Below are 25000 nucleotides of genomic sequence, written 5' to 3' on the forward strand. Positions count from 1 at the left end.
GACTACATTTCACGGGTGAAGCAAGTTTACCTTTAGTAGACGGTTTCAGAACAATCATGTAAATTAGTAAGCTTTCAGAACAATCACGTATGAGGGCTTACATGATTACGATGAAATAAATAGTAGACTTTCAGAACAATCATGTAATAGTCATTTTTCAGAACAATCACGCGTAACAGACGTTCTATTCCTGCTGTGTTTCAAAGTCCAACAATCTCATTTTGAACCATGCAAACGGCTCCAATTCGGTGTTTCTGATGGAGATCAGTTAAAATATCTCATTTTTAAACATTGCTCAATCCAACTTTCGTATTGTTAACGTTGCTTAGTCAACAGATCTCCTTGCTAAGCTTGTTTATTTTTTGTATGTTAAGCTAAATGCAAACATCTTATTTCTTATACATATAATTCTGTTGAGTCCAAACATCCCATTTCTGACGCCAACCGGAATCCCAGTATCTGCAACTCGGATGTGCAAGAAGAGAGCCCGTCGTCTAGCTTCTGCTTCTGCCCTTCCATTCGCAATGGGGTCTAAAGGCTTCCTTCTGGCATCGATTTGTATGCAAACACGGTTCCAAGTGTTGCCGGAATCGTCCTAAATATCATTTCAGCAGCTACTTTCCGCTCAGGATTGGCCTCTTGAAAAAGAATCTCTCCCAGAAGCTAGCGGCTTCTCCTGGTTAGCGTAGCGGCGTGTTTGTGTGACAGGGAAAAGCTGGAGTGTCGTTATGTATGTAATAGGGTGTACGGAAAGGCGGGTCACGTTTTTGGAATCAAAGCGTGCATGTGTGTGTATGTGTATGTGAGAGTTTGTTTTGCTATGTTATGTTATTTTTAGTGCATGCATAAAGTTTGTTACTTTGCAACGCCGTTTTCATTGTTTGTATTTTTACTTTCATTTTATTGTTTTGTCGTCTTGCTGCTTCTTTATTTCTTTACAAGGTTTGTGTACTCAGTACCAGCTCAGCCTAGTATATACTGGCATAATTGTTTCATCAATGTATACATTTATGCAGTTTGCAAAAAGAGATCCGAAAATATGACTTTAGAATGAACAATTATCTGAATAACTCTATCTGAGATATTACTGCTTGTAGAAGAGTTGCTTAACACTTGAAATACTTGGGAAACAAACCCACGCAACAGTGAAGTCAAGCGATAGCCTCACATCCTAGTGAAAATTAGCTGTGTTCTGTGTTTTATGCAATGTCCGCTCATTATTATGCACTTTTAGTTCGAAAGTATGCACAACGCAACTGGCTATTCCTTGGCGATATTATCGCGATCCTGCACAGATTGGCGATCGCATACAAACGTACGTACACGTGGTCGGCGATCTGTGCATGCAAGCATTACTCAATGTCAGCCTTGAATAGTCAGCTCCGATACGTATATACTTTTGAACGGAAAGAGCGTACTGTTCAGCGGACAACATAGTTATTTTCCGGGATTTTTCTATTGGCTAATGGATACATGTATTTGTCTTTCTTTTTATTCATCAAGTTACGACATAGTTATTAGCAGTTAATATATGCTTTAGCATTCATTTATTTTGTCCATCGATTTATTCATTCATTTGCTCCATACAAGTTTGCAGTGACATTCTCGAAAGAGAACTAGGTGCCAAGACACATAACTGATTTATTCCCTTACCTCCCATCCCTATGCATCCGGGCGACTTTGCCGAAGCTTCCAGCCAAAACGAACCCCAGTGTGTTCACATCAATATGTGTTATGATAAGGTCACGGAAAGTCACACTCACTGTCAATCCGCCAGGAAAAAGGATGAGGCTTTTTTCTTTTCCTATTTTTCTTTCTCATTGTCTATCAGAGTTTAGCACTGTATACCCCCCCCTCTCTCTCTCTCTCTCTCTCTCTCTCTCTCTCTCTCTCTCTCTCTCTCTCTCTCTCTCTCTCTCTCTCTCTTTGATAGAAGGGCGGTAATCGATTACATCGATATTGTAGCCGTAATAGGGTTAGGGAAGGCCAGGACTGCTGTCAATCGCTTGCAAACCGAGACTGAATTGGGATCTTTTGAAAGGAAAACACCGTAATGGAATAAGCAGCCTGTATACCGCGTGCATATCGATAAGAGTGCCCGGGATACATATCATATACTGACATTTTGTTTGCTTCAGGTTGCAGATTTCTTGTACATCTTTAAAGTTTATGTGAAATGTGACACGTTATAAAAATTAAAAAAAGAGAAAAAGAAACGATTCGTGGAAAACGTTCCTGTCGGTTTCTCATTACAATTGCTTGCTTATCAAAAATGCATTTTATTGTGCGGGTGTAATGCACAAGTTTAGGGAGGGGGGCGGGGGTGCTTAAATCTGATTCCTGACATTGTTTTGTATATCTTGGAAAGAGAGAGAGAGAGAGAGAGAGAGAGAGAGAGAGAGAGAGAGAGAGAGAGAGAGAGAGAGAGAGAGAGAGAGAGAGAGAGAGAGAGAGAGAGAGAGAGAGAGAGAGCTATTTGGAATGTTTCGCTTTGCAAGAGTTCAGCAAAAATAACAGTTACACGTTTACAACCATACCACTTCCCGAATAAGAATAATGGTATGTCTAAAGGTACAGTTCAACATCTCGTTCTCTGTCCACAAAGCTTACAAATAAAGATGAAGTACTGGTCGATAAATGAGTAAACTAATAGTGTAATCTTCTCTTTTTATTTACTATTTTATTTACGAGCTATCTTTTTTCTACAAAGAGGTCTTCCAAGCCATTTCAAAGAAAGTACAAAATCGTCAGTGAGATTCCGTCAAAAACCCAACAGTCAAAAGCATCCATTTCCTCTTCACGACATGACTCTAGCTCGTAGGCATGTGCTTTAATACGAAATAGCTTCGAAAAGCTAGTCACTATGACCTTAAGAAAACGAATGGACCGAAGCCGAGCAACCTTGTGGTCAAGAGCGTCTATTTCTCCTTCTGAAACCCGAACCCTAACTGGTAAATGCCGGCACTTGCAAGAATGCAAGCAGTATCTGGGAAGAGCCATCGACAAAACCTTTGGAGCCCAATGCATGGCCCCCTCATAGGAGCCTAATTTGATGACGTCACAGCAATAAAGTCGGTGGACTCCATAAAGTCTCCTATTTCTAATGCATAGACCGCGCATAGAGCCATATGTCGGCCATAAAGTTATAGCGGGCCCCTCCTTCCAATAAGAGTTATGGAACCCGCAATTGGAGCGTTTAAAATGGCGGCTGCTTTCATGCCGATTCAGGATGAGAAGAAATTTGAGAAGCAACCGGATCTTTCTTGACCGCCTACATCCACCGAATCGTTACGACGACGTGGAACTGTACAGAAAATTCCGCTTTCGTCGGCAGGACATTCTTGCAATCACGGATGAACTGTAAGAGCAACTCGAACTGCCGAATCGAAAGGCCGGGGTGCATTGCCGCCGGTTCTGCGGGTTATCTTGACTTTGGGCCAGTTTTTGCGCGTGCGGATCTTTTCAAGATGTGTGTGGCGAACTGATCGCGGTACATAATAATAATGATGATAATAATAATAATGATACGGGAATTTATAACATCAAACACAGCATGCAGAACCAGTAAGAGATTGACTTATACCTTTACTAGATGATTACCCGCTTCGCCGGGTACCGGCTTCGCCGGGAAGAAGTAGAGCCGAATACCAGGCTGCGCCTGGGACCCGGCTTTGCCGGGTGTACGCCGGCTTCGCCGGCGCACGAAGGAAAGGAGATAAACGCACAAAACACTGGAGACCTTCTAAAAATAGTAACGTGCAGTGACCTTCTAAAAATAGTAACGTAGTAACGGGAATATGGATTGACGCCACACGGAGGAAGGGAGATAATCGCGGCTGAAAACACTGGAGAAGATAAGGAAGAGTTACTGGTAGTGGATCCCGACAACAACAAAACAAAAAAAACAAAAAATCGGTTCAGCGCGCACAGCGCTGCGCGCTGAGAGCACGTGTTGAAATATCTCATCGATGAGGTTGTGTCCGGGGTGTAGCTGAATACGGTGTCCAAATTTGAAAAAGATCCACCGAGAACTTTGGCCGTGCATCGCGAACAGACAGACAGACAGACAGACAGACAGACAGACACTAGTCGTATATATATATATATAGATGGCGAGGGTACCGGAATGGATTATATATATATAGTTTCCAAACCACGAAAGCCAAGTTTTATCAGGAGACGGGCTTTCCAAACTGTCTGCGGCAAATGGTGTAAAACTGACCTGCCGCGAAGCATCACAAAGCTCGACGCATGCGCAGAGACACAGGATGACGGGGAATCCCTTCCACTATCTACGTGTTAAAAATAGAGCCGCTCTTAGCTATTGCAGGCACTATTTGACCTCATGCATTCGGACCGTTGAGTTCTATAGTGCGTTTTATAGCTATGCGCTCCACAGCGCTATGAAATCCTAAAAGTATGGAGGGGCTATGCATTGGGCTCCTGGGGAAGAAGACTTTAGTCAAACAACCCAGTGGTCAAAATCATCCATTTCTTCTTCAGTATACGCCCAACATAGTACCCTGTGCACTTTTAAGGAGTAGCTTGGAAAAGCTAGCCACTAAAACCTGAAGAAGACGAATGGACTAACGCCCGGTGATGGCTGACACAAGTCTCCTGAGTTCACAGTCAAAGTAGCTGGCCTTTCACGGAAGTACCTTTACCGGAAATCGATTTTGCATAAAGCTGTGTTCCGAGACAGCCATCGGACACTTTTGTGTCTCGGCGCGCCAGCAAAATCATAGCTCCCTCTAGGGCTCTTGGCTTCGCTCTGAGAAGTCAGGCAAACACACTCCCGAAAAGCCACTAACAGCAAGAGAGACAGTGGGGTGTGGAAAAAGTGTGAGAGAGTGTGTGAGAGAGAGAGAGAGGGAGAGAGAGAGAGAGAGAGAGAGAGAGAGAGAGAGAGAGAGAGAGGGGGGGGAGAGAGAGAGAGTGGGAGAGAGAGAGAGAGAAAGAGAGAGAGAGAGAGAGAGAGAGAGAGAGAGAGAGAGAGAGAGAGAGAGACGGGGAATGAGTAAGTGCGAGATAGATAGACGGGGAATGAGTGAAGGAGAGAGATAGACGAAGGAAGTGAATGAGCGAGCGAGCGAGCCAAAGAGAGAATAATGAGAGAGAGAGAGAGAGAGAGAGAGAGAGAGAGAGAGAGAGAGAGAGAGAGAGAGAGAGAGAGAGAGAGAGAGAGAGAGAAAGAGAGAGAGAGAGAGAGAAAACTCGAACTCGAAAACTTTATTTTGGAACAAAGTGATTAATAAATCAAACTGTCAACCTTAAACGTAAACCAGGGCAAGCAACGAACAAACCCACCTAACCCATCCACATGTCTATGAATATCCACCAAACAAACACAACACCAACGAACCCAACCATCCCCACGCACTCGCAGCATGCACACGTAGTGCCCAATTAACCTATGTTCTTTAATTGTGAGTTCGTTTTCAGAATAAACATGGCATATTTATATTTTTGGGATTTAGCAGGAGATGATGAAGAATAAGATGAAATTATGTTTGCAACCAACCGACCAACCCAGCTAACCAATCCACATGTCTGTATATCCACAACAAATAAAAACACCAACGAACCCAACCATCCCCAAGCACACGCAGCACAAACAAACACACACACAACTCACCACGAGTCATTCGTAGCGTAAGTCAACACGTGCGCCTCGCGGAGCGACACAGACAGGGTTCTGGGCTTGTCCATCCGGACGTCAATGCAGATTGCCCGCAACCTCGTCTCACTGGCCTGCTCCCCGGGCACCAGGAAATCCGGGTGCAGCAGGTCGTGCAGGGCAAGCTCCTCCTTGCCCGACTCGATGTCCAGGCGCCACTTGCCCGCAGCGTCTCGCCAGGACCCGCTTCGGGCAAGCCACTCGGGGAAGGTACAGGTGGGGCGAGGCCAATCGTCCACTGCTGGAAGACATGTTGTCAAAGAAAAGGTGAGGCGTACAGGCGAAATTGCTGACTTCTTTACTTACATTTTAAAGGATTCAAAAGCGCATTGACATAGAAACAAACACAGACAGACAGACATACAGACAGGCAGACAGACATATAGATAGACAGTGTGTTGGTGTGTGTGTGTGTGTGTGTGTGTGTGTGTCTGTCTGTCTGTCTGTCTGTCTGTCTGTCTGTCTGTCTGTCTGTCTGTCTCTCTCTCTCTCTCTCTCTCTCTCTCTCTCTCTCTCTCATAGAACATGTTAATAACAATAGAAACTCAAAAAGAAAGGACAAGATTGAAAAGATAGTTGAAACACTTGTGTAAGGAGAATGTAAAGTGTGTACTTACGATGACTGAGGTCAAAGGTGCTTATCCCAAAGCTCGGACTGTTGAGACCTTGACACGTTGCATCCTGAGACATGGACATCTCGCCGCGCGTCCCGTACAGCGAATACATCTGTCAAACGGACAACACAATAGGAACCTATCAGTTCAAGGCTTTTCAAAAATTCATCTTAAAGGTACATTCAAACCTGGCAATAACAACTACCCGAGGTAGCAAGCAAAATCGGTTGTTAGAGACAGGTGGTCACTATTTAAGGGGAATTATACAGAGAGAAAAAAACTCGTCTTGGATTTAGGGGGAATGGTCGTGTGGGCAGGTGATCGCTTAGTTTCGAAAGGGGGTCGCAAGGGAGGGTTCGACTGTACCTTCATTTCTATGTAAACAATCGTGTAAAATCATGACCAATCCGTTCAGGTTTTTACGTGATATGACAGTATCCTTCATTAAGAACAATTTAACAATCTTCAGCCTCTGCAGATTAAGATAGAAAAATACATTAGTGTGTGTGTGTGTGGCTGGTTCAGTTACTCAATTTATTCAGCACAAAAATCATCCAACTCTGCACAAAAAGCAGTGGGGCTGTTGATTTTTGGCATGTGTCGAAGGCCAAAAAAATGCTTTTACATCATGTAAAGCCCGGAGAAGAAATCATGCTCATTAAAAAAACAAAGACAACAGTGATCGTTGTGAATCATCACTTTCAATTCCATGATCTAAATCTCACTAAAAGTTGCAAAACATGTTGAGAACAGACGGGCTGGTCATGGCGTGCAAATGGCAGCTCAATTAGCACCAACCACTCAAAAGGCACTGCAGATTAACAACATATCTCGTTTGGGGTTCTGAAACATGTTCCTCTTCAATTCAGGTGACTTTTGCCATCGGGAAAAAAACCATCCCTTTCTAAATGCAACTGACATTGTGGAGGGGGAAAAACATCCTTACACTCCCGTGCAACGTACATGGTTCACAGACATTCTGATTTACAACAACAGCTGCAGAGTTTCGTCGCTGACGCGTAACATCTGACAGCTAATTTTCTCCATCATCAAGGACGAATCACAAACTACTTCAAATCTATTTTTTTAATAATAAAAAAAGGGGGAGGACGAGGGAGTGCAGGAAATGGGTACACGTTACTTGATTTCGAAAACTTGCCATTTTCCGGTAAAAAAAATTTAAAAAAAAACCGCGAAAAATTAAAAAAGGGTATAAAAACAAACCAAATAAAACTCTTGACACAGAGACAAATGTATTTTTCAAGGAGACAATGAAGAGACGGAACAATCGGGTTTCTTCTGTCTGCTTTCGTTGTGCAGCTGTTCTTATCAGCGTAATTGAGGAGCAACTAATTATATCGCGGGGCATGCAGCTTTTTCGCCACGCCGTATTAAAAACAAAGATTGGAGACTTAATTCGCTTACATTCGTAACAACACGAAACATTCGACAACTGCAAGCTTAGCAAAATAATGAGTGATGGTCTTCCTGGAATCAAAACCCTATTTTACAACCACTCTCACTCACAGAAAGACACTCCAAGCGAAAGCTCGTTTCATGAATCATCACACAGATAAAATTAACGAGTTAGCTATGCATACATCAAATCCTATATCAGGAAGAACCCAGATTTTCACATCTACAAGATTGATTAGACCCGTAACTTTTCCCAAACAAACGCGAAAAGCAAATATATGCACGAACGGAAACTAGAACGCGTGACGAACAGAATCAAATAGGCAGTAAATGGTTTTTAAAAACAAATACTTTAAGTGTTATTGTCTATCTTGGTTTTACTTCGAAGCAGATGGTGTACTGACATTTTCCCCTCCTTCTTCATTCTTTCCTGCTCTGTCTGACTCTTTTCTTCTTCTTTTTTGTTGTTGCTTATTGCTTTCAATCTTGCGATCTTATTTCCACTCTGCACCACATTGTTCCAAAGAAGATTTTTTGTTTGCGTTGTTTTTGTGTGTAAGTGGTGTTTTTTTGTTTTTTGTTTTTTTTGTGGGGGGGGGGGGGGGGGGAACTTCAGACCACTAAACTGATCGATGGATTCAATGAATAATGAAGCAGTGATTTATGTGTCTTTTTTGACAAAAGATGTATTCGACAGGCTCTTAGGCAAGAATACAATCCCCTCCCCAACACCCCTTCTCACCCCATCCTCACCCTTTAACAACCGGTGTAACACGAGAAAATTACTCCCACGAGATTTTTACTCCGGAGTAAACATTTCGTACGAAAAAGTTACTCCCTTTACGAAAAAAGCACTCCCCCATTGCACGAGAAAATTACTCCCCAAGACAGGTGAGTTCCGAGTAAACATTTCGTACAAAAATGTTACTCCCCTGACGAATAAATAACGAATAAATTACTTCACCCCAACACGAGCAATTTAACTTCCCATGCCAGGTGTACGAAATTTTTACTCCCTTGTCCCCTGTTAGTCTTGGTGGTGGAAGGCGTGGAAGGAGGGTAGCGCGACATTCGTGTGCGCGAGATCACTTATTGGCATTATCCCTTCGCCCGCATCCCATTTTTGCGTACGAGATTTTTACTGGAAGTAAAAAAAATGGGGAGTAAAAATTTTGTGGAGGGAGTACTTTTTTCGTGCCTTGGGGAGTTCTTTTCTCGTACGAAAAGTGTACTCGGAGTAAGAATTTCGTACGAAATATTTACTCCGGAGTAAATTTTTCGTGGAGTAAAAATTTCGTGTTACACCGGCACGGTTGGCCTAGTGGTAAAGCGTCCGCCCCGTGATCGGGAGGTCGTGGGTTCGAACCCCGGCCGGGTCATACCTAAGACTTTAAAATTGGCAATCTAGTGGCTGCTCCGCCTGGCGTCTGGCATTATGGGGTAAGTTAGTGCTAGGACTGGTTGGTCCGGTATCAGAATAATGTGACTGGGTGAGACATGAAGCATGTGCTGCGACTTCTGTCTTGTGTGTGGCGCACGTTATATGTCAAAGCAGCACCGTCCTGATAATTATGGCCCTTCGTGGTCGGCTGGGCGTTAAGCAAACAAACAAACCAAAAACACCAATACATATCCTCTCCCTAAACCTCAACATTCAGGGGGAAAAAAGAAAAGAAAAAAAATTACAGTAATTTTACCCACCATTTTCTCTGTAGCCGAAAGATCCATAAAGAGGGGCGCGAAAAAGACCAATTATGTAGGAATTACCAACAATGTGTCTGCCTTGTAGGACCGACAAAAAAGTGAAACATACATCCCAAAATCGATGACTAAAATCTGCCAACAAATCGATCTCCCACTATCCACCTCCACCCCCTTTTGTCCTTAAATCTTCTCTTACGCTTCTTCAGACTAGCTTCTGGGTACTCAGACAGATTCAAACTACTCAAACGGTGCAGACTGTTTGTTCTTTTTTGAAAAACCGAGAGGCGGGAGAATTATCTCTCTCGAAATGGTCACAGAAATATCTCTCGTCTGCCCTTCTTCAAATATATGGCGGAGACAGACGAGGTTAATAATAATTATTTGTTAAAGAAGTGTTCCCACGCACAGCAGATTCAATATGTGAAAAGTAGCTTAAAGGCACAGTAAGCCTCCCGTAAACCATCACAGACACTGTTTAGGCTTTTACACACAGTACAAACACCCTTTCATTTAAACACTCACTGCTTTAGAACATCCTAGGTTCCCTCTGTAAAGAGCGAGCAATTTTCAAAGAATTTATTTTTGCGTGGTTTATCTTACCCCTGAGCCATCGTGAACCCGTGTGATCCAGTTTCCCTTTTTCACAATGTTGTCGTCAGTTTGTAATTCGCTGTGAGCTTATCTGCAATAGCACGTTATTATGTACCTCTGACTATGCACGAAACAAACGGCTGTGGTTCACAATAACTCTAGCGATGGCTTTTGACTGTTCAGAGGAACTGGCGATAGGAATAAACCGTCGTCTGCTACGAGAACCACGACCTTCCGTGACCCTGCTTCCGGGCTTTTCTTTTTTTCTAACTTTCATTTAGATTCTAAAAGTTAGGTCTAGCGCCAAAACGCACCACGGTCCGATTGTGTGAGGAGACAATCACCGGCACGGTTGGCCTAGTGGTAAGGCGTCCGCCCCGTGATCGGGAGGTCGTGGGTTCGAACCCCGGCCGGGTCATACCTAAGACTTTAAAATTGGCAATCTAGTGGCTGCTCCGCCTGGCGTCTGGCATTATGGGGTTAGTGCTAGGTGACTGGTTGGTCCGGTGTCAGAATAATGTGACTGGGTGAGACATGAAGCCTGTGCTGCGACTTCTGTCTTGTGTGTGGCGCACGTTATATGTCAAAGCAGCACCGCCCTGATATGGCCCTTCGTGGTCGGCTGGGCGTTAAACAAACAAACAAACAAAGGAGACAATCCGCAAAATTAATTCTTTGAAAATTGCTCGCTCTTTACGTAGGGCACCTAGGATGTTCCCGTTCAGTGAGCGTTCAAATGGAAGGGTGTTTGTACTGTGTGTAAAAGCCTGACAGTATTTGTGATGGTTTACGGGAGGCTTACTGTGCCTTTAAAGATGCTTTAATTCCTTATCGGGTCCTTATCGTTTAAACGATACGATCGCGGAACAGGAGTACAGATCTGCCCATGCATTTACACGGAATGATATACTCTGTCATCTGAAATGGATGTTAAAAATCAACAGTCTGGCTGCCTCCTGTGCTGTGTGTGATTTTTTGTGTGTGGGTGAATTGATTTTGTAAATGGAACCTATGTCAATGTGCTAAATAAATTCAGCACGCACACACAATCACATTCTATTGTTTTTGTTTTGTAATCTGCTCCCTTTAAATTGAGTTTGAAGCTACATTTCTGCTGAAAAGTGATAACATTTCTATTCCTTATTTGAAAATGTAGGTTAAAGTTGCATTTTCGGATTAAAAGCATTTTTATGCTTTTTCAGAAACACCAGTAGTCAAGTTATTTTACATTAATATTAAAAAAATCTTGCGTCATTTGGTAATTAATTAGCAAAAAAATTGCGTTAGAGTCTCCTAAATATCTGCCGAAGGACCGAACAGATTAAGTGAAGAGTTTGATAGATGTTAAACACAGACGCTTTTATCGCTTCCAATTACGCAAACTTAGAATTTTTATCTGTTACCAATTTCAAACGAGACTTTATCAAGCAAAACGTTTAATAGATTTAGCAGAATTGATCGCGGCACAGGAGTTATTGTCACCTTTTATCAAAAGCAAACGAGAAGATCAGCAACAACACTACCCTTGAATACGACGTCAAAGCATGTGCACATGCTTCGGCTATGACACCGGAGCGTTGGTAATGGGAGGTTTCCGTTATCAAACGCAACGATCAACAGAAAAAACTACCCTTGATGACGACGTCAAAGCATGTGCACATGTTACGGCTATAACACCTGAGACGAGTTGCCCAGAGCGGTCTGCCTCTGGTCGCCCGCAGTGCGCATGACAGAAAGCCGTTTCTTGGGGCAGTGTAGGAAAGCGCTCGCGAAGCACTCAGCGAGCGGCTTTGGGATATGCTCGCCCACCGCGCGCTTCGTATTCCAAGATGGCGGCGGTGTTTACACTGCGATGCCGTGTAGCGTGTTGCGGTCTTCTCGGCGTGGTTTTCGACGTGACCCGAGGGATCCACCGCTTTTCAAGGTTCAGGGACTACCCCAGCTAAATTTCCCATCGTAACTACTGACCGAATCGTCGGCTAGTTTAAGAAGTGCAACTTTTTTCATATCTCGCAGCATTCGTCCCTTCTTCGTCGCCATCTTGAAGCAATTTTCCTCGTTATGAGCCCGTTGCATAGACCAATCCAGATCGACTTTGCTCTGAGCGGGCCACTGTGATTCTGAGCAACGCATGGCAGAGCGTTGGTAATGGGAGGTTTCTGTTATCAAACGCGAAGATCAACAGAGAAAAACCCTTGATGCACATGTGCACATGTTACGGCAATGACACCAGAGCGTTGGTAATGGGAGGTTTCTGTTATCAAACGCGAAGATCAACAGAGAAACAAACTACCCTTGATGACGACGTCAAATAATGTGCACATGTTACGGCTACACAGCAGCGTTGGTAAAGGCGGTCCTTAATTCAGCCCGAAGTCGACTTCGCGAAGTCTTTTTTTCCGAAAACGTAGTGCTAAAGCTTCGTGTGGCCAGCTTCGCGAAGTATACTTTGCGTATTCGACTTGGCCCAGTTAAGGACAGGCTTAATGGGAGCTAGGCTTTCTTTCTTTATTTGGTGTTTAACGTCGTTTTCAACCACGAAGGTTATATCGCGACGGGGAAAGGGGGGAGATGGGATAGAGCCACTTGTTAATTGTTTCTTGTTCACAAAAGCACTAAGGAGCTAGGCTTCTTCCTGTCCATTGATAAGACCTTCTATTCTTCACTCTATCTTCTCCTCTTTCTTCGTTAAGACGCTCACCCTCTTTTTCTTGACAGATCCCACCCCTGCAGCTGTCTGTTACTCCCAGCAGTTGAAGCAAGACTCGTGGTTTTTCTTATAACACACGACCCTGTTTTTACAGTTCCATGTTCGGGTCCAACTTCTCTTTTTCGGTCGTCTTGTTTTAAGCCAATCAGTGACATGCGCTCTAGCTTCCTACAGATTTACAGAGATTCCGTGACATGCGCACTAGCTTCCTGCAGATTTACTTCGTTCACGTTCCGTTTCCTGTATAGCTAGATTGCGCTGAAAGTCTGAGAGGCTGCTTTATTGCAGGGTCTGAATTTGACAGAAAATTCTTCTTGTTGGGAGGAATTTACACTGGCAGTTGAAAATATCCTGGTGAATTTTCAAGAGAGGGAGGGAGAGATTTGTGAAAGCGTGCAAAATAACACAGATACGGAAAAGGAGAACAGATACGTAGAGGTTACACGCCGAGTCTCAGTGATTATTAAAAATAATGGTCGAAGTTAGCGGATCATGAAAAATGCGAGCTTTAGCGAGCTTTTTCATGACCGCGAACTGAGACCATTATTTTTTATAATCACTGAGACGAGGTGTGTAACCTCTTTATTCCTCCTTTCTTCAGTTATTTAAAGAAAAGAGGAGTTTTTTTGCGAAAGTTTGATCGAATCCTATTCTCTCAACCAGTCAACCTGCGCAGGCGATCGATTAATGCGCGGTTGTATAGTTCCGTGCAAATCATTCCATTCTGTTAACACTTCTTGTCAGTTTTCCTATTTTGGGCTAAAATCAAGTACATAGATATGCTGTTATTCTGCTGTGGCGGCAAAGGCAGATATTGTGTGTTCTGTATATGTTTTGGTATCGCCAAGGATAATGTTTTTTCGTCAAATGGGACTAGCAGACGAACTTTTGCACCCGTGTTCCAACGTTAAAAACTGTATGAAGTTCAGTTTTCTGGGGAAAATAGTGTATGAAACCCCTTTATGTTGTTTAAATTGATGAGATGTGTGCATTTGGTTGCGTGTGATCTGTTTATTAAATGAAATATTGTTGAAAACTGACCGTCGGATTGCAGTCTGTTGTCGAAGGAACTGAGTGAAAAGAAGGGGAACTACTCTTGTCGCTAGACAAAGTATGAGTTACTTGCCTTGGGAAATTGCTTGTGATGAACGGCAGATGAGATTCAGAAAACAACCGAACTCATGGATTTTATATGGAGATTCATGTGTTCAGGCCTGTAGTTGTTAATTTAAATGCGGTATGTTTGTATTGTTTGCTCCAGAGATGTATACTTCGTACATTAGAGCGTTCGGAACTTTTCAGTCGCAAAAAGTAGTACCGAAACAGAACAACCTCTCAACCCATTGCACTATCGAGGATTCAGGCTGTTGCTGGGTCGTTATTTGTTTGGTTGCTGGGTGATTATCGAAAAATAACTACCCCTACAAGTTTACAGAGGTAAAGAAGCAGAGGGGGGAATAAAAATTATTATCTCCACTACACCTAACAGGTCACAAACACAGCAGTACCTTTTTACAAATATAACGCGCATCTGTAGAATTGATTCTTTCAACACTCGAAATCTATTGCAGAGAAAGTAAACCGAGTGTGCTGAAAAGCTGGAAGTCTTCTTGTTTTTAGGTTTGTGATCTGTTCTTTCGTTTTTCGGGTAAAGAAGAGATTCCACGTGAGAAAAGTACATTTTGCCATGAAATCGCACTGGGAAACATTTTCAAAGAAAAATAGAAATAAAATAAATGGAAATAAAATGAAATGTAATATGAACAATACAACTCAATCGTGTCGAGTAAGAGCAAAAGACAAAACAAATAGCGAGAATATACTTACAAAACAGCGGTATAGTCGGTCTTTGTCTGGCCGTCCAAACACGCTGAACTTTCCGTAAAGGAAATCATCCCCGTTGTTCCATCTTGCCATGCACTGAAATGACAACTCTGCAAAGAAAGGAAGGAGCAGAATAATTAAAAATTCTGTTAATAAAACGGGTGTTACAATGTTACCAGGAAGGAGCAGAATAATTAAAAATTCTGTTAATAAAACGGGTGTTACAATGTTACCAGGAAGGAGCAGAATAAGTAAGAATTCTGTTAATAAAACGTTGTGTGGCAGTTTTGCGAGAAATCGAGAGTGAATAAAATCCGTGTTCAATCATTATCAGTTTGATGTCATTCAATTTAGTAGTAAAGTATTCTTTCGTCATCAGTTTGACGTACTGGTGATTGTTTGGTTTTGTCTATTGTTGAAATGTCCATAAACTGGCTTCCTTGTATTTTGTTTGTTTGTTTGTTTTATAAGACACACGTTTTAAAACGGATTGTAATGACAAAGCATACATTTTGTTACGTTCACTTACATGCATGCATCCCTCGAAAATGTTGTAATTGTACACTGCGTGTCTATCTTAAAGTCAACCCGTAACTATATGCATGTTTAACGTTTGTTGTCTTTATAGTTTTCTCTCTCTTCCTCCTCTCTCTCCCACCTTTTCCTCCCTCTCTCTCTCTCTTTTTCTCTAAGTCTCCCACCCTTTCTCCATCTCTCACTCCCCTCCCCCCTAATCCCCTCTCTGCCACACATAAAGCCTCCACTCCCACTACAGTATCCTCACAAGTATAAAATACGATGTACTGTGTTATACCTGCCACATCACATACACTAAATTGGGTGTTCATTGCCTCATTTTTAAAAGTAAACGGAATCTACAAATCCCCCCTCCCCCCCATTCACATCTCTCACCCTTCCCACATGTCTCCAACATCATTTCTGCTTTATTCTTGACACCGTCAAGACAGCTTTCCAATTCCTCTCTTGCATTATGCTCAGATACCCCTATCACCCACCCACCCATCTCTCTGTTCCTTCCTCTTTCTCCTTTTTACATTTAGTCAAGTTTACATTTAGTCAAGTTATGACTAAATGTTTTAACATAGAGGGGGAATCGAGACGAGGGTCGTGGTGTATGTGTGTGTCTGTCTGTCTGTCTGTGCGTGTGTGTGTGTAGAGCGATTCAGACCAAACTACTGGACCGATCTTTATGAAATTTGACAAGAGAGTTTCTGGCAATGATATCCCCGGACATTGTTTTTCATTTTGTCGATAGATACCTTTGATGACGTCATATCCGGCTTTTTGTAAAAGTTGAGGCGGCACTGTCACACCCTCATTTTTCAATAAAATTGATTGAAATTTTGGCCAAGTAATCTTCGACGAAGGCAGAACTTTGGTATTGGATTTCAGCTTGGAGGCTTAAAAATTAATTAATGACTTTGGTCATTAAAAATCCGAAAATTGTAATTAAAATTATTTTTTTATAAAACGATCCAAATTTACGTTCACCTTATTCTACATCATTTCCTGATTCCAAAAACATATAAATATGTTATAATCGGATTAAAAACAAGCCGTCTGAAAATTAAAAATATAAAAATTATGATTAAAATAAAATTTCCGAAATCGATTTAAAAACAATTTCATCTTATTCCTTGTCGGTTCCTGATTACAAAAACATATAGATATGATATGTTTGGATTAAAAACACGCTCAGAAAGTTAAAACGAAGAGACGTACAGAAAAGCATGCTATGCAGCACAGCGAAACCACTACCGCGCTGAACAGGCTCGTCAGTTTCACTCCGTTTTGCACAAGCGGCGGACTACGGTCATTGTGAAAAAATGCAGTGCGTTCAGTTTCATTCTGTGAGTTCCACAGCTTGACTAAATGTAGTAATTTCGCCTTACGCGACTTGTTTCTCTCTCTTTCTCTGACACTTTCCACTCTCTTTCTGTTCGTCTTTCTTTCTCTCTCCCTCGCTTTTTTCCCCGTGCTCTCTCTCTCTCTCTCCATCCCCCCTCTCCCTCTCCCTTTCTGTCCCTCTCTCACTCTCTCCAGGAAATTATTCTTTAATGCTCATATTCAGTCTGTTATTGACTACGCGTCTACCTTGTGGGACTCGGCAAGTGAAAATTCATTCAAACCACCAATTAGATTACATAAACGAGCGCTTAAAGTAGTCTTATAAAAGAAAACAACCCTATCTGAGTTAGACTACATGAACTTAAGCATTCTTCCTCTGAAGGCAAGGCTAAGTTATAATAAAGGTACCCTCATGCATAAAATTATTCATGGATGTGTACCTCAAACCATATTTTCCAAATTCACGTTAAAAACTTCACGCCAATTGATGAGACTGAACATGCCTCTGCCTAGGATTGACCTATTCAAATCTAGTTTAGTCTATTCAGGTAGCAGTCTCTGGAACACTCTTCCGACAATCCTACGGCAAACTAGTAGCACAAACGTTTTTAAGACCAGATATACGTCTTATCTCATGAAGTCTAAATAAACATCTGTTGTCGCTAGAATGGTTGTTAAAACCAACAACCGGTGCTTTTTAACAATGTATTATTATTTTTTATATATGTATACACTGATTTTTTCGAATGCAGTGTATGTCAATGGGCATGGCATTCATAATTCTTAACTCATGTCAAATGAACTTACATCTTTCATTTAAGCAATATATTGTATGTAAATTGATGATATGTTCTTACTTTCATTTTATTATAATCATGTAGCAGTAGTTTTCTTTACTTGCTTATTCTTTAGCAATTTTAGACTAGTCCCTCTTTAGGGCGAGGGCCAGATGTAAAAAAGCAGATCACTGCTTACTCTATTACCCTCGTTAAATAAAGAATTGTTCTTGTTCTTGTTCTTGTTCTTGTTCTCTCTCTCTCTTTTTCTCTCTCGCTCTGTCTCTCTACTTATCTATCTGTCTCTCTCTCTCCCCCCCTCCCTCTATCTCTCTCTCCCTCTCTCATCCTCAACCCTCTCTCTCACTGCCGTAGGTATACAGTCTCAGCCATTGATCTTGTAGGGAAAAAAATGTAATGAAATAAAACAGCACGAATGAACTATTGCCTTCTGAGGTGCTGGATAAAGAATTCTATGTCACTCGCTGTTATTGCCATGGTTATAAAGAAAAAGAAGACTGCGTTGGGGATTACCGTTATGTGTCTATATATCGGATGTGTCTGTATGTGTCTAAAGTGGGCGTGTCTCGCTGATTCCTCCTCCTCCCCCTCCCTCTTGCTCTTCCCCTCCCTCTACATACGCGCACTCCAACGCGCACCAACATGTGCACACAATAAACTCTCTCTCTCTCTCTCTCTCTCTCTCTCTCTCTCTCTCTCCCTTCGTTTTCCACCCCCCTCTGTCTTTTTCTTTTCTTAAACAAAAAAGAACACAATACACACGAAAAACATGATGTGGAATGTGGCTTGCGATTGATTCAACAGAAGGCGGTTTATTTTTGACAATATTAGCTTCGTTGCGTAACCTTTGCACAACTATTTCCGACACTTTTTGCTGTCTTTTTCTGCTGCCTCTGTGTGTCGAGGAAAAACAGAAACAGGTTTTGGACAAACATGAACACTACGAGTCAGCTGAAGATTTAGCTCACAAAAAAAGCGTTTGCTCGAAAAATATTAGTGTAAGGAAAACGAGCGAACGTAAAAAATCGTGAGTCAACACATAAAATTGGTGTTCAAATCAGAGGGGAAAAAGATGGGTAGTTAAGAAAGAAATGCATAAAGAAAAAGAGAAAGGATGAACATTTCATCGTGATGTATTTCACTTTTCAACTATTCAGTCTCTATCTGGTTAGTTACTTTTTGAGTTCAGTACAGAAATTATCGCGGCGGAAGCAATACACACACACACACACACACACACACACACACACACACACACACACACACACACACACACACACACACGCGCGCGCGCGCGCATGCACACACGCACGCACGCACGCACGCACGCACGCACGCACACACACACACACACACACACACACACACACACACACACACACACATACACACACACATCAAAGGAGGTTTCTTGCCGAGACAGGTCTGCAATACGAGAGGAGCAGACGATCGGGAAGGAGGGCTGTTCCGTCGATTATTCTGAGAATTCCGCTAGCTTTGTGGATTTGAACCCTGCACCCCGTGACATTTTGGGCCCCGTGGTTTATCCACTCTATCACCCCCTATCCCAATACCTGATACTCGACAACGTGCAGCTGCATAGAGCAAGTCTTACACATGTGGTGGTGGTTGCGTTCTTTCTGTGTCTGATTTATTGTGTTCTTTTGACTGGCTGGATGGCACATGGCTGGATGGCACATGTCTGTCTGTCTGTCTGTCTGTCTCTGTCTGTTTGTCTCTTTTCCTTTGTCTGTCGGTCTCTGTGTGTTTCTCTGTCTGTCTCAGTATTAGTCCCTATGTCTCTGTCTGTCTGTCTTCCTGTCTATCCATGTGTGTCTCTGTCAGGCTCTGTTTCTTTCTGATACATGGTGATCTGCTAATCTTCATTTGACACGATTCTTTGAAGTGAAATGATATGCCCTGAATACTTCTTACCCAAAATAGTATCTGTATGAATTACGTCCTTTCAAAATGAAATACAATTCGCCAGTATGTATAATTTTACAGACAAATATCCGTCTGATATATAATTTTATTTTCATATACTAGGTGGTCAGATTTTCTCATTTCTAGGACTGAATAATTGTCAACATTTTTAATTAATTTGATTTGATACTGTCAACGTGAAAAAGACAATTCGATGATTGTGATGCCACCCTCTGACGAGTGGGCACGAACAAATAAGGACAAAGGACTCGTACTTCTGTGGTCCTTTTGCATTACACTTTTACTACGACATATCTGTCATGGACGTACACCTGCGCGTCTCCGTTCAGCGTACCAACAGAGCTACACAAATGGCGAGGATAAAGAAAACATTCTTCAATGAAAAATTAAACTGTCCACCAAAAAAAGTGTTCTCAATCGTGGCTGAAGTTGTTAGCTGACTATCATATCATGTTGGGAAAACTGACAAATTTGCTGCTTGTTTAAATTGCACAACTTTCTTTCCTTAGTATACCACATGGAAGGGACCAGAAAGCTCTGCCTTTTGCGAGCGTCGAGTTTGAATCATCGTTGCTTCCACTTTCAAAGCCAGTCCGAAGATGTGATGTGGAATCCCTTCAAATGTAAATCGTTACAACCACGTGTGTCAGTAACAACGCGAAATGAAATCGTGTCAGAGAGCTGTTGGTCGTCCGTGGACAATCCCTTTAAACGTCCGTAACAGCAGCAGCGGGCCAATTAGGGAGACAGACGTAATTGCACTGCAATTAGCGATGTGCGTAGGCTTACCGACATCCTGCGTCGTGGGCTGCCCTTTGCACTTCTTGTAGCTGAAGATGAAGCGGGACTTGTCTGCACAAGCGTGCATCTCTGACAGGGGCTCACTGCACTCTTTGACCGTGTGATTCGTGTAGGAGAATGTGTAGGGACCTTGGAATGGGCATGGCACTGGCTGCCCTGTCACTGCACACAAAGTAGATATATAATGTACACATGATTGTAATAAAAGTAACGATAACAACAATAACACGTCATGATCATGATCCTCCTCCTAATCATGATCCTCCTCCTAATCATCATCATCTTCATCTTCATCTTCATCTTCATCATCATCATCGTCATCATCGGCATCGTCATCATCGGCATCGTCGTCGTCATCGTCGTCGTCGTCGTCGTCATCGTCGTCATCATCGATCCATGTAAAATTTGGTCTGCATCTGTGGATTTTCTTTCGCTGATAAACTGAGCTGCGAGGGGATCTTCTTTTGACTATAATTGATTGTGTGTGAATATAATGTGTGTATGCGCCCTTAATTTGCTTTGCTTTAATTGTTATATATATATGTAAGCGTTCTCTCGTTAACATGGTTACACAATTCAATGACAATTACTTTAAGCTAGAGAGAGAGAAAGAGGGGGGGGGGTTGTGGTGGGAGCTCGAGAGAGTGAGAGAGACACAGACAGAGATAGAGACAGTGAGACAGACCGATAGAGAGTCATAGAAAGATGGAGAGAGAGAAAGAGAGAGAGAGAGAGAGAGAGAGAGAGAGCGTGTAAGAGAGAGAGAGAGAGCGTGTAAGAGAGAGAGAAAGAGAGATACTGAGAGATACTGAGAGAGACACAGACAGAGATAGAGAAAGACAGAGACCGAGACAGACAGAATACATAAAGACAGACAGACAAACAGAGAGACATAGCCAGACAGACAGGCAGGGGACAGACGAAGACCGGCTCAGAAGCCCTTCGTGAGCCTACCCCAGACACTCTGGCTCGTCAGAAGCCTAATCAGAGACTTCATCCTCGCCTGATACAACTTAAGCAGATCTAATTTACACCCGAAAGGGAACAAGGATCCCCCTTCTGTTATTTCCTACACTCGTGTATCTCTTCTTAGCCTATTTGTGAGGCTTCATAGCCCATTGAAGATGCGCGGTAGATCTAAAGATCTTCGGGACATGCGATCGGAGCTACTCGGCAATTTCCGGAATTCGAGTAATTTGTGCAAACACTTGAGTTAACAAGGTCAAACTTTGTATGTGATTGCGCAAGTTTGTCGGGGAAGTGGGATGGCAAGGCGCAGGGGGAGGAGGAAGAGGAATGTTTTTCTTGTGATCTTACGGATGAGAATTGTTTGTCTTTCTCTCTAATAAGCACAGGCGCAAGAAGTGAAGTGTGGTAAAGTATGGTAGGTACCTTTCAGAAGGTCTGTAAAATCATCTCCGACTTTTGTTTGTTTATGACCGTCGATCGAGAATGGCAGAGCATGACATGATGAATTGTTGAAATGTTAAATATATCTCCTTTCTAAATTCAGTTCTGTTAATGATGATTTTTGTTGATGTTGAAAGTCGTTTGATTTTCTTCTTGGAAGATTTTTGTAGGGGTGGGGTTTGGGTGTCATTTGAAACACATTCTTCTATCGGCTTTTAGTCCGATCACTCTTCAAGCACATTTTGATGTCATTTTCCAATTTGAAGTCATGAAGGTGACTTGAAGCTCTCAAGATCGCTCTGCTAGTTCCTTTTTATGTTTTTGGTCTTCTTTGGTCTTTTTTTAACATTTATTTATAAAACTTGTTGTAACTTCAGTTACCTAGGAAGAAACACCCCAAGAAGTCGAGAAAAAAGCACTCCAACTTCTCCCAAGCGTCAGTATAGCCCACCTAGACACTGAGAAACAAGGGGAAGAGAACTCTCACAGCGCCTGTCAGACTCGAGAGTAAAAATGGCCGCCGCTGACCTAACCGTAACGTGACGTCTAGTGCGGTGTTGTCAAGGGACATCATTCCGCTGAGTATTTTGGAGTGGCCTCCCCGCCTGTTGCGCTCGACTGAACATCCTCGCCGCCATTAAACGGTCGTCAAACCAAGCAGGCAGCTGTCGTAAAGCCAGTTCCGGCAACAAGACCACAACGGCGGCGAGCAGTCAAAAATGAGAGAGAGGGGGATAACCACTGTTATATTCCACTCCTGTCGAAATCTTGCATGGCAGCAAGCTATTTGGAAGGAGCGCGCCACCGTCGCGGTTTGTTTTCACACCAAACAGCCGAAAGCCGAACCTCAGCAGATGGTTTGAAGTGGAAAGGGAGAGAAAAAGTCAGACTGCACAGGCTCGTGAAGGCTTCTCTAGTGGAGTATTCAAGGTCTTGTGTGCATGTGCTCAGGGGGGCTGTGTTTTCTCTTTTTCTTGTGTCCTGGGCTGAAGATATTTCTTGTAAGGTGGGCTTTAGGTTGTGTTGGCTGAGTTATAATTATATTGATGAAGTCTTTTGACAGTCTGTCTGAATTCAAGAACTTGTATGATTTTTGTGTGAGTTTAATGTGTGCTGGGTTTTTTCCTATCCCTTCCTACAGTCTTATTTATTTATTCATTTATTATTTAGTGGAAGACTTAACATTAAAAAGAGAATCTCCAAGGTAAACTTGAATCAAATGTGTGGCGGTTCACCTTGGTCAAACCCCTCCGATCGCCACTCCAATTCCACGGCACCATCCAATCCTCCAATCCTCATCTCTCTGCCCACCCCCCCTTGCCCCCCCCCCCCCCCAACAAAAAGAAGAAGAATTAAAAAAAAAAGAAAAAAAAAGAAGAGGAAACATGACCGACCTTTTGGACATAACCCAAGCTACTACAACAGAACTAACAAAAACAATGGCAGACTTCTTGAAAATGATAGCTTTAGGCTAAATTAAAACGAATCGAGTACAGTTCTAGATCTTTAGACGTGTCGTGACTTTAAGAGTACATTTCTAGGTCGTTTATCCTCTTTTGAAGTACCAGATCCCTTTGAACATTATAGCAGGCAGCAAAAAAACGCTGAACTATTAATATGGCTTCGACTTTTCAAAAGTATCAGTGTTCAAAGGAGTTTTTTGAATAATAAGAGTACTTTTCTTTGCTCTTTCTCTGAGATTAGCTGTCTCTGCACTTCTCTTTCTCTGCCTTTCTTTAAGTCATGAAAGGAAATTTGATCAAATCACTTTATCATCTCCTCGTCTTCTCTTGTTTATATGTGAAGGAACAGTTTTTACCTAGTTTTTCACCGGACTCACGTGTTGTTGTTGTTGTTGTGGTTGTTGTTGTTGTTGTTGTGGTTGTTTTGGTGGGTTTGGGGATGTGGGCGTGGTAGGAGGGGGGTCTTTGTCATTTAGTGTATCATGTTTAATAAAATAATACATCTACGAAAGGTTTCTATAACAAAAATGTCTTTTTCTGTTTGTTTTGGTGGTGATTCGAGCTTGTCGGTAGTTTTGAGATGATCTGCTGTTCAACAGGTGTTTTACCACTGGTAATGATGAGTTCAAAGACAGTAGCGACTCCATGTACGCTTATATTGGAATGTTGAGTGATTGTCACCTTTCCGCATGAAATATATTCCGTGTATACATAAAGCGATAAACATAGAACTGTGGAAAACATCAGCCTATGAGAGCACAGGTCAAAGGGATCATTGTTGATTTGTAACGTCCCAACAACCAATATATGGCTATCCTAGACCGACAAATCAGCCTCTGAGAGCATGGGACAAAGGGATCAATTGAGTTCTGATTGTTGATTTGTAACGTCCCTATACAACCGATATATGGCTATCCTAGACCGACAAATCAGCCTCTGAGAGCATGGGACAAAGTGATCAATTGAGTTCTGATTGTTGATTTTTGAAGTCCCTTCAACCGATATATGGCTATCCTGGACCGACATTTGGGTACTGACTTCTTCACTTCCGATGCACAATCATATTCTCTCCTCAAGAAGAAATGACTGACTGGCCCTCTGTTTGAGCCGAAAGCTCAGTACGAAGGCAAGCTTTTGACTGATGGCTAGTTTGCGTGTGCCCGTGCTCAATCTTCTTTACTTCGTACTCGTAGAATGAATGACAAAGAAGCTGTTGAACACATTAACTGTTCCAGGTCCAAGTCTGAATAGGAGAGGGTTTTGGACAGAAGTTTTACTTTTGGTATTTACTTGTCCGCCTCCTACCTCCTTCGCTCCTTCAAGCTGATGTTAGAATAACAATGACAGCTGTTCAAAACACTAATTTAAAATAACTATTCAAGTCAACAGGTGAAAACATAGCTAGGCGTGAACTTATTAGGAGGCAGGTGAAAATTACGGTTCCTTTTAATAATGTATTACCACCACGTTCACACCTGTACTGAAACCGGCACGGTGGGCGTAGTGGTAAGGCGTCCGCCCCGTGATCGGGAGGTCGTGGGTTCGAACCCCAGCCGGGTCATACCTAAGACTTTAAAATTGGCAATCTAGTGGCTGCTCCGCCTGGCGTCTGGCATTATGGGGTTAGTGCTAGGACTGGTTGATCCGGTGTCAGAATACTGTGACTGGGTGAGACATGAAGCCTGTGCTGCGACTTCTGTCTTCAATCAATCAATGAGTCTTATATCGCGCATATTCCGTGGGTACAGTTCTAGGCGCTCTGCAGTGATGCCGTGTGAGATGAAATTTTATACGGCCAGTAGATTGCAGCCATTTCGGCGCATATTTACCTTTCACGGCCTATTATTCCAAGTCACACGGGTATAGGTAGACAATTATTAACTGTGCCTAAGCAATTTTGCCAGGAAAGACCCTTTTGTCAATCGTGGGATCTTTAACGTGCACACCCAATGTAGTGTACACGGGGGGAGGTTCGGACACCGAAGAGAGTCTGCACACAAAGTTGACTCTGTGAAATAAATTTCCGCCGAACCTGGGATCGAACTCACGCTGACAGCGGCCAACTGAATACAAATCCAGCGCGCTACCAACTGAGCTATATCCCCGCCCGTCTTGTGTGTGGCGCACGTTATAATTATGTCAAAGCAGCACCGCCCTGATATGGCCCTTCGATCGTG

At 42.6% G+C, this 25000-nt stretch overlaps 1 protein-coding gene across 1 annotated transcript in view; it reads right to left on the reverse strand.

Moving 5' to 3' along the window:
- The window catches only part of LOC138967110 (uncharacterized), a 239891-nt gene that overhangs the window by 49478 nt on the left and 165413 nt on the right, over positions 1 to 25000 (reverse strand). The window contains exons 5-8 of the mRNA XM_070339590.1: positions 19939 to 20112; positions 14540 to 14646; positions 6295 to 6403; positions 5636 to 5918 (exon numbers count right to left, since the gene is read on the reverse strand). Coding sequence (XP_070195691.1) covers positions 5636 to 5918; positions 6295 to 6403; positions 14540 to 14646; positions 19939 to 20112 — 673 coding nt within the window. The remainder of the gene's footprint in view (positions 1 to 5635; positions 5919 to 6294; positions 6404 to 14539; positions 14647 to 19938; positions 20113 to 25000) is intronic.

This window comes from Littorina saxatilis, linkage group LG5 (genome assembly GCF_037325665.1).
Source record: "Littorina saxatilis isolate snail1 linkage group LG5, US_GU_Lsax_2.0, whole genome shotgun sequence".
Taxonomy (NCBI): domain Eukaryota; kingdom Metazoa; phylum Mollusca; class Gastropoda; order Littorinimorpha; family Littorinidae; genus Littorina; species Littorina saxatilis.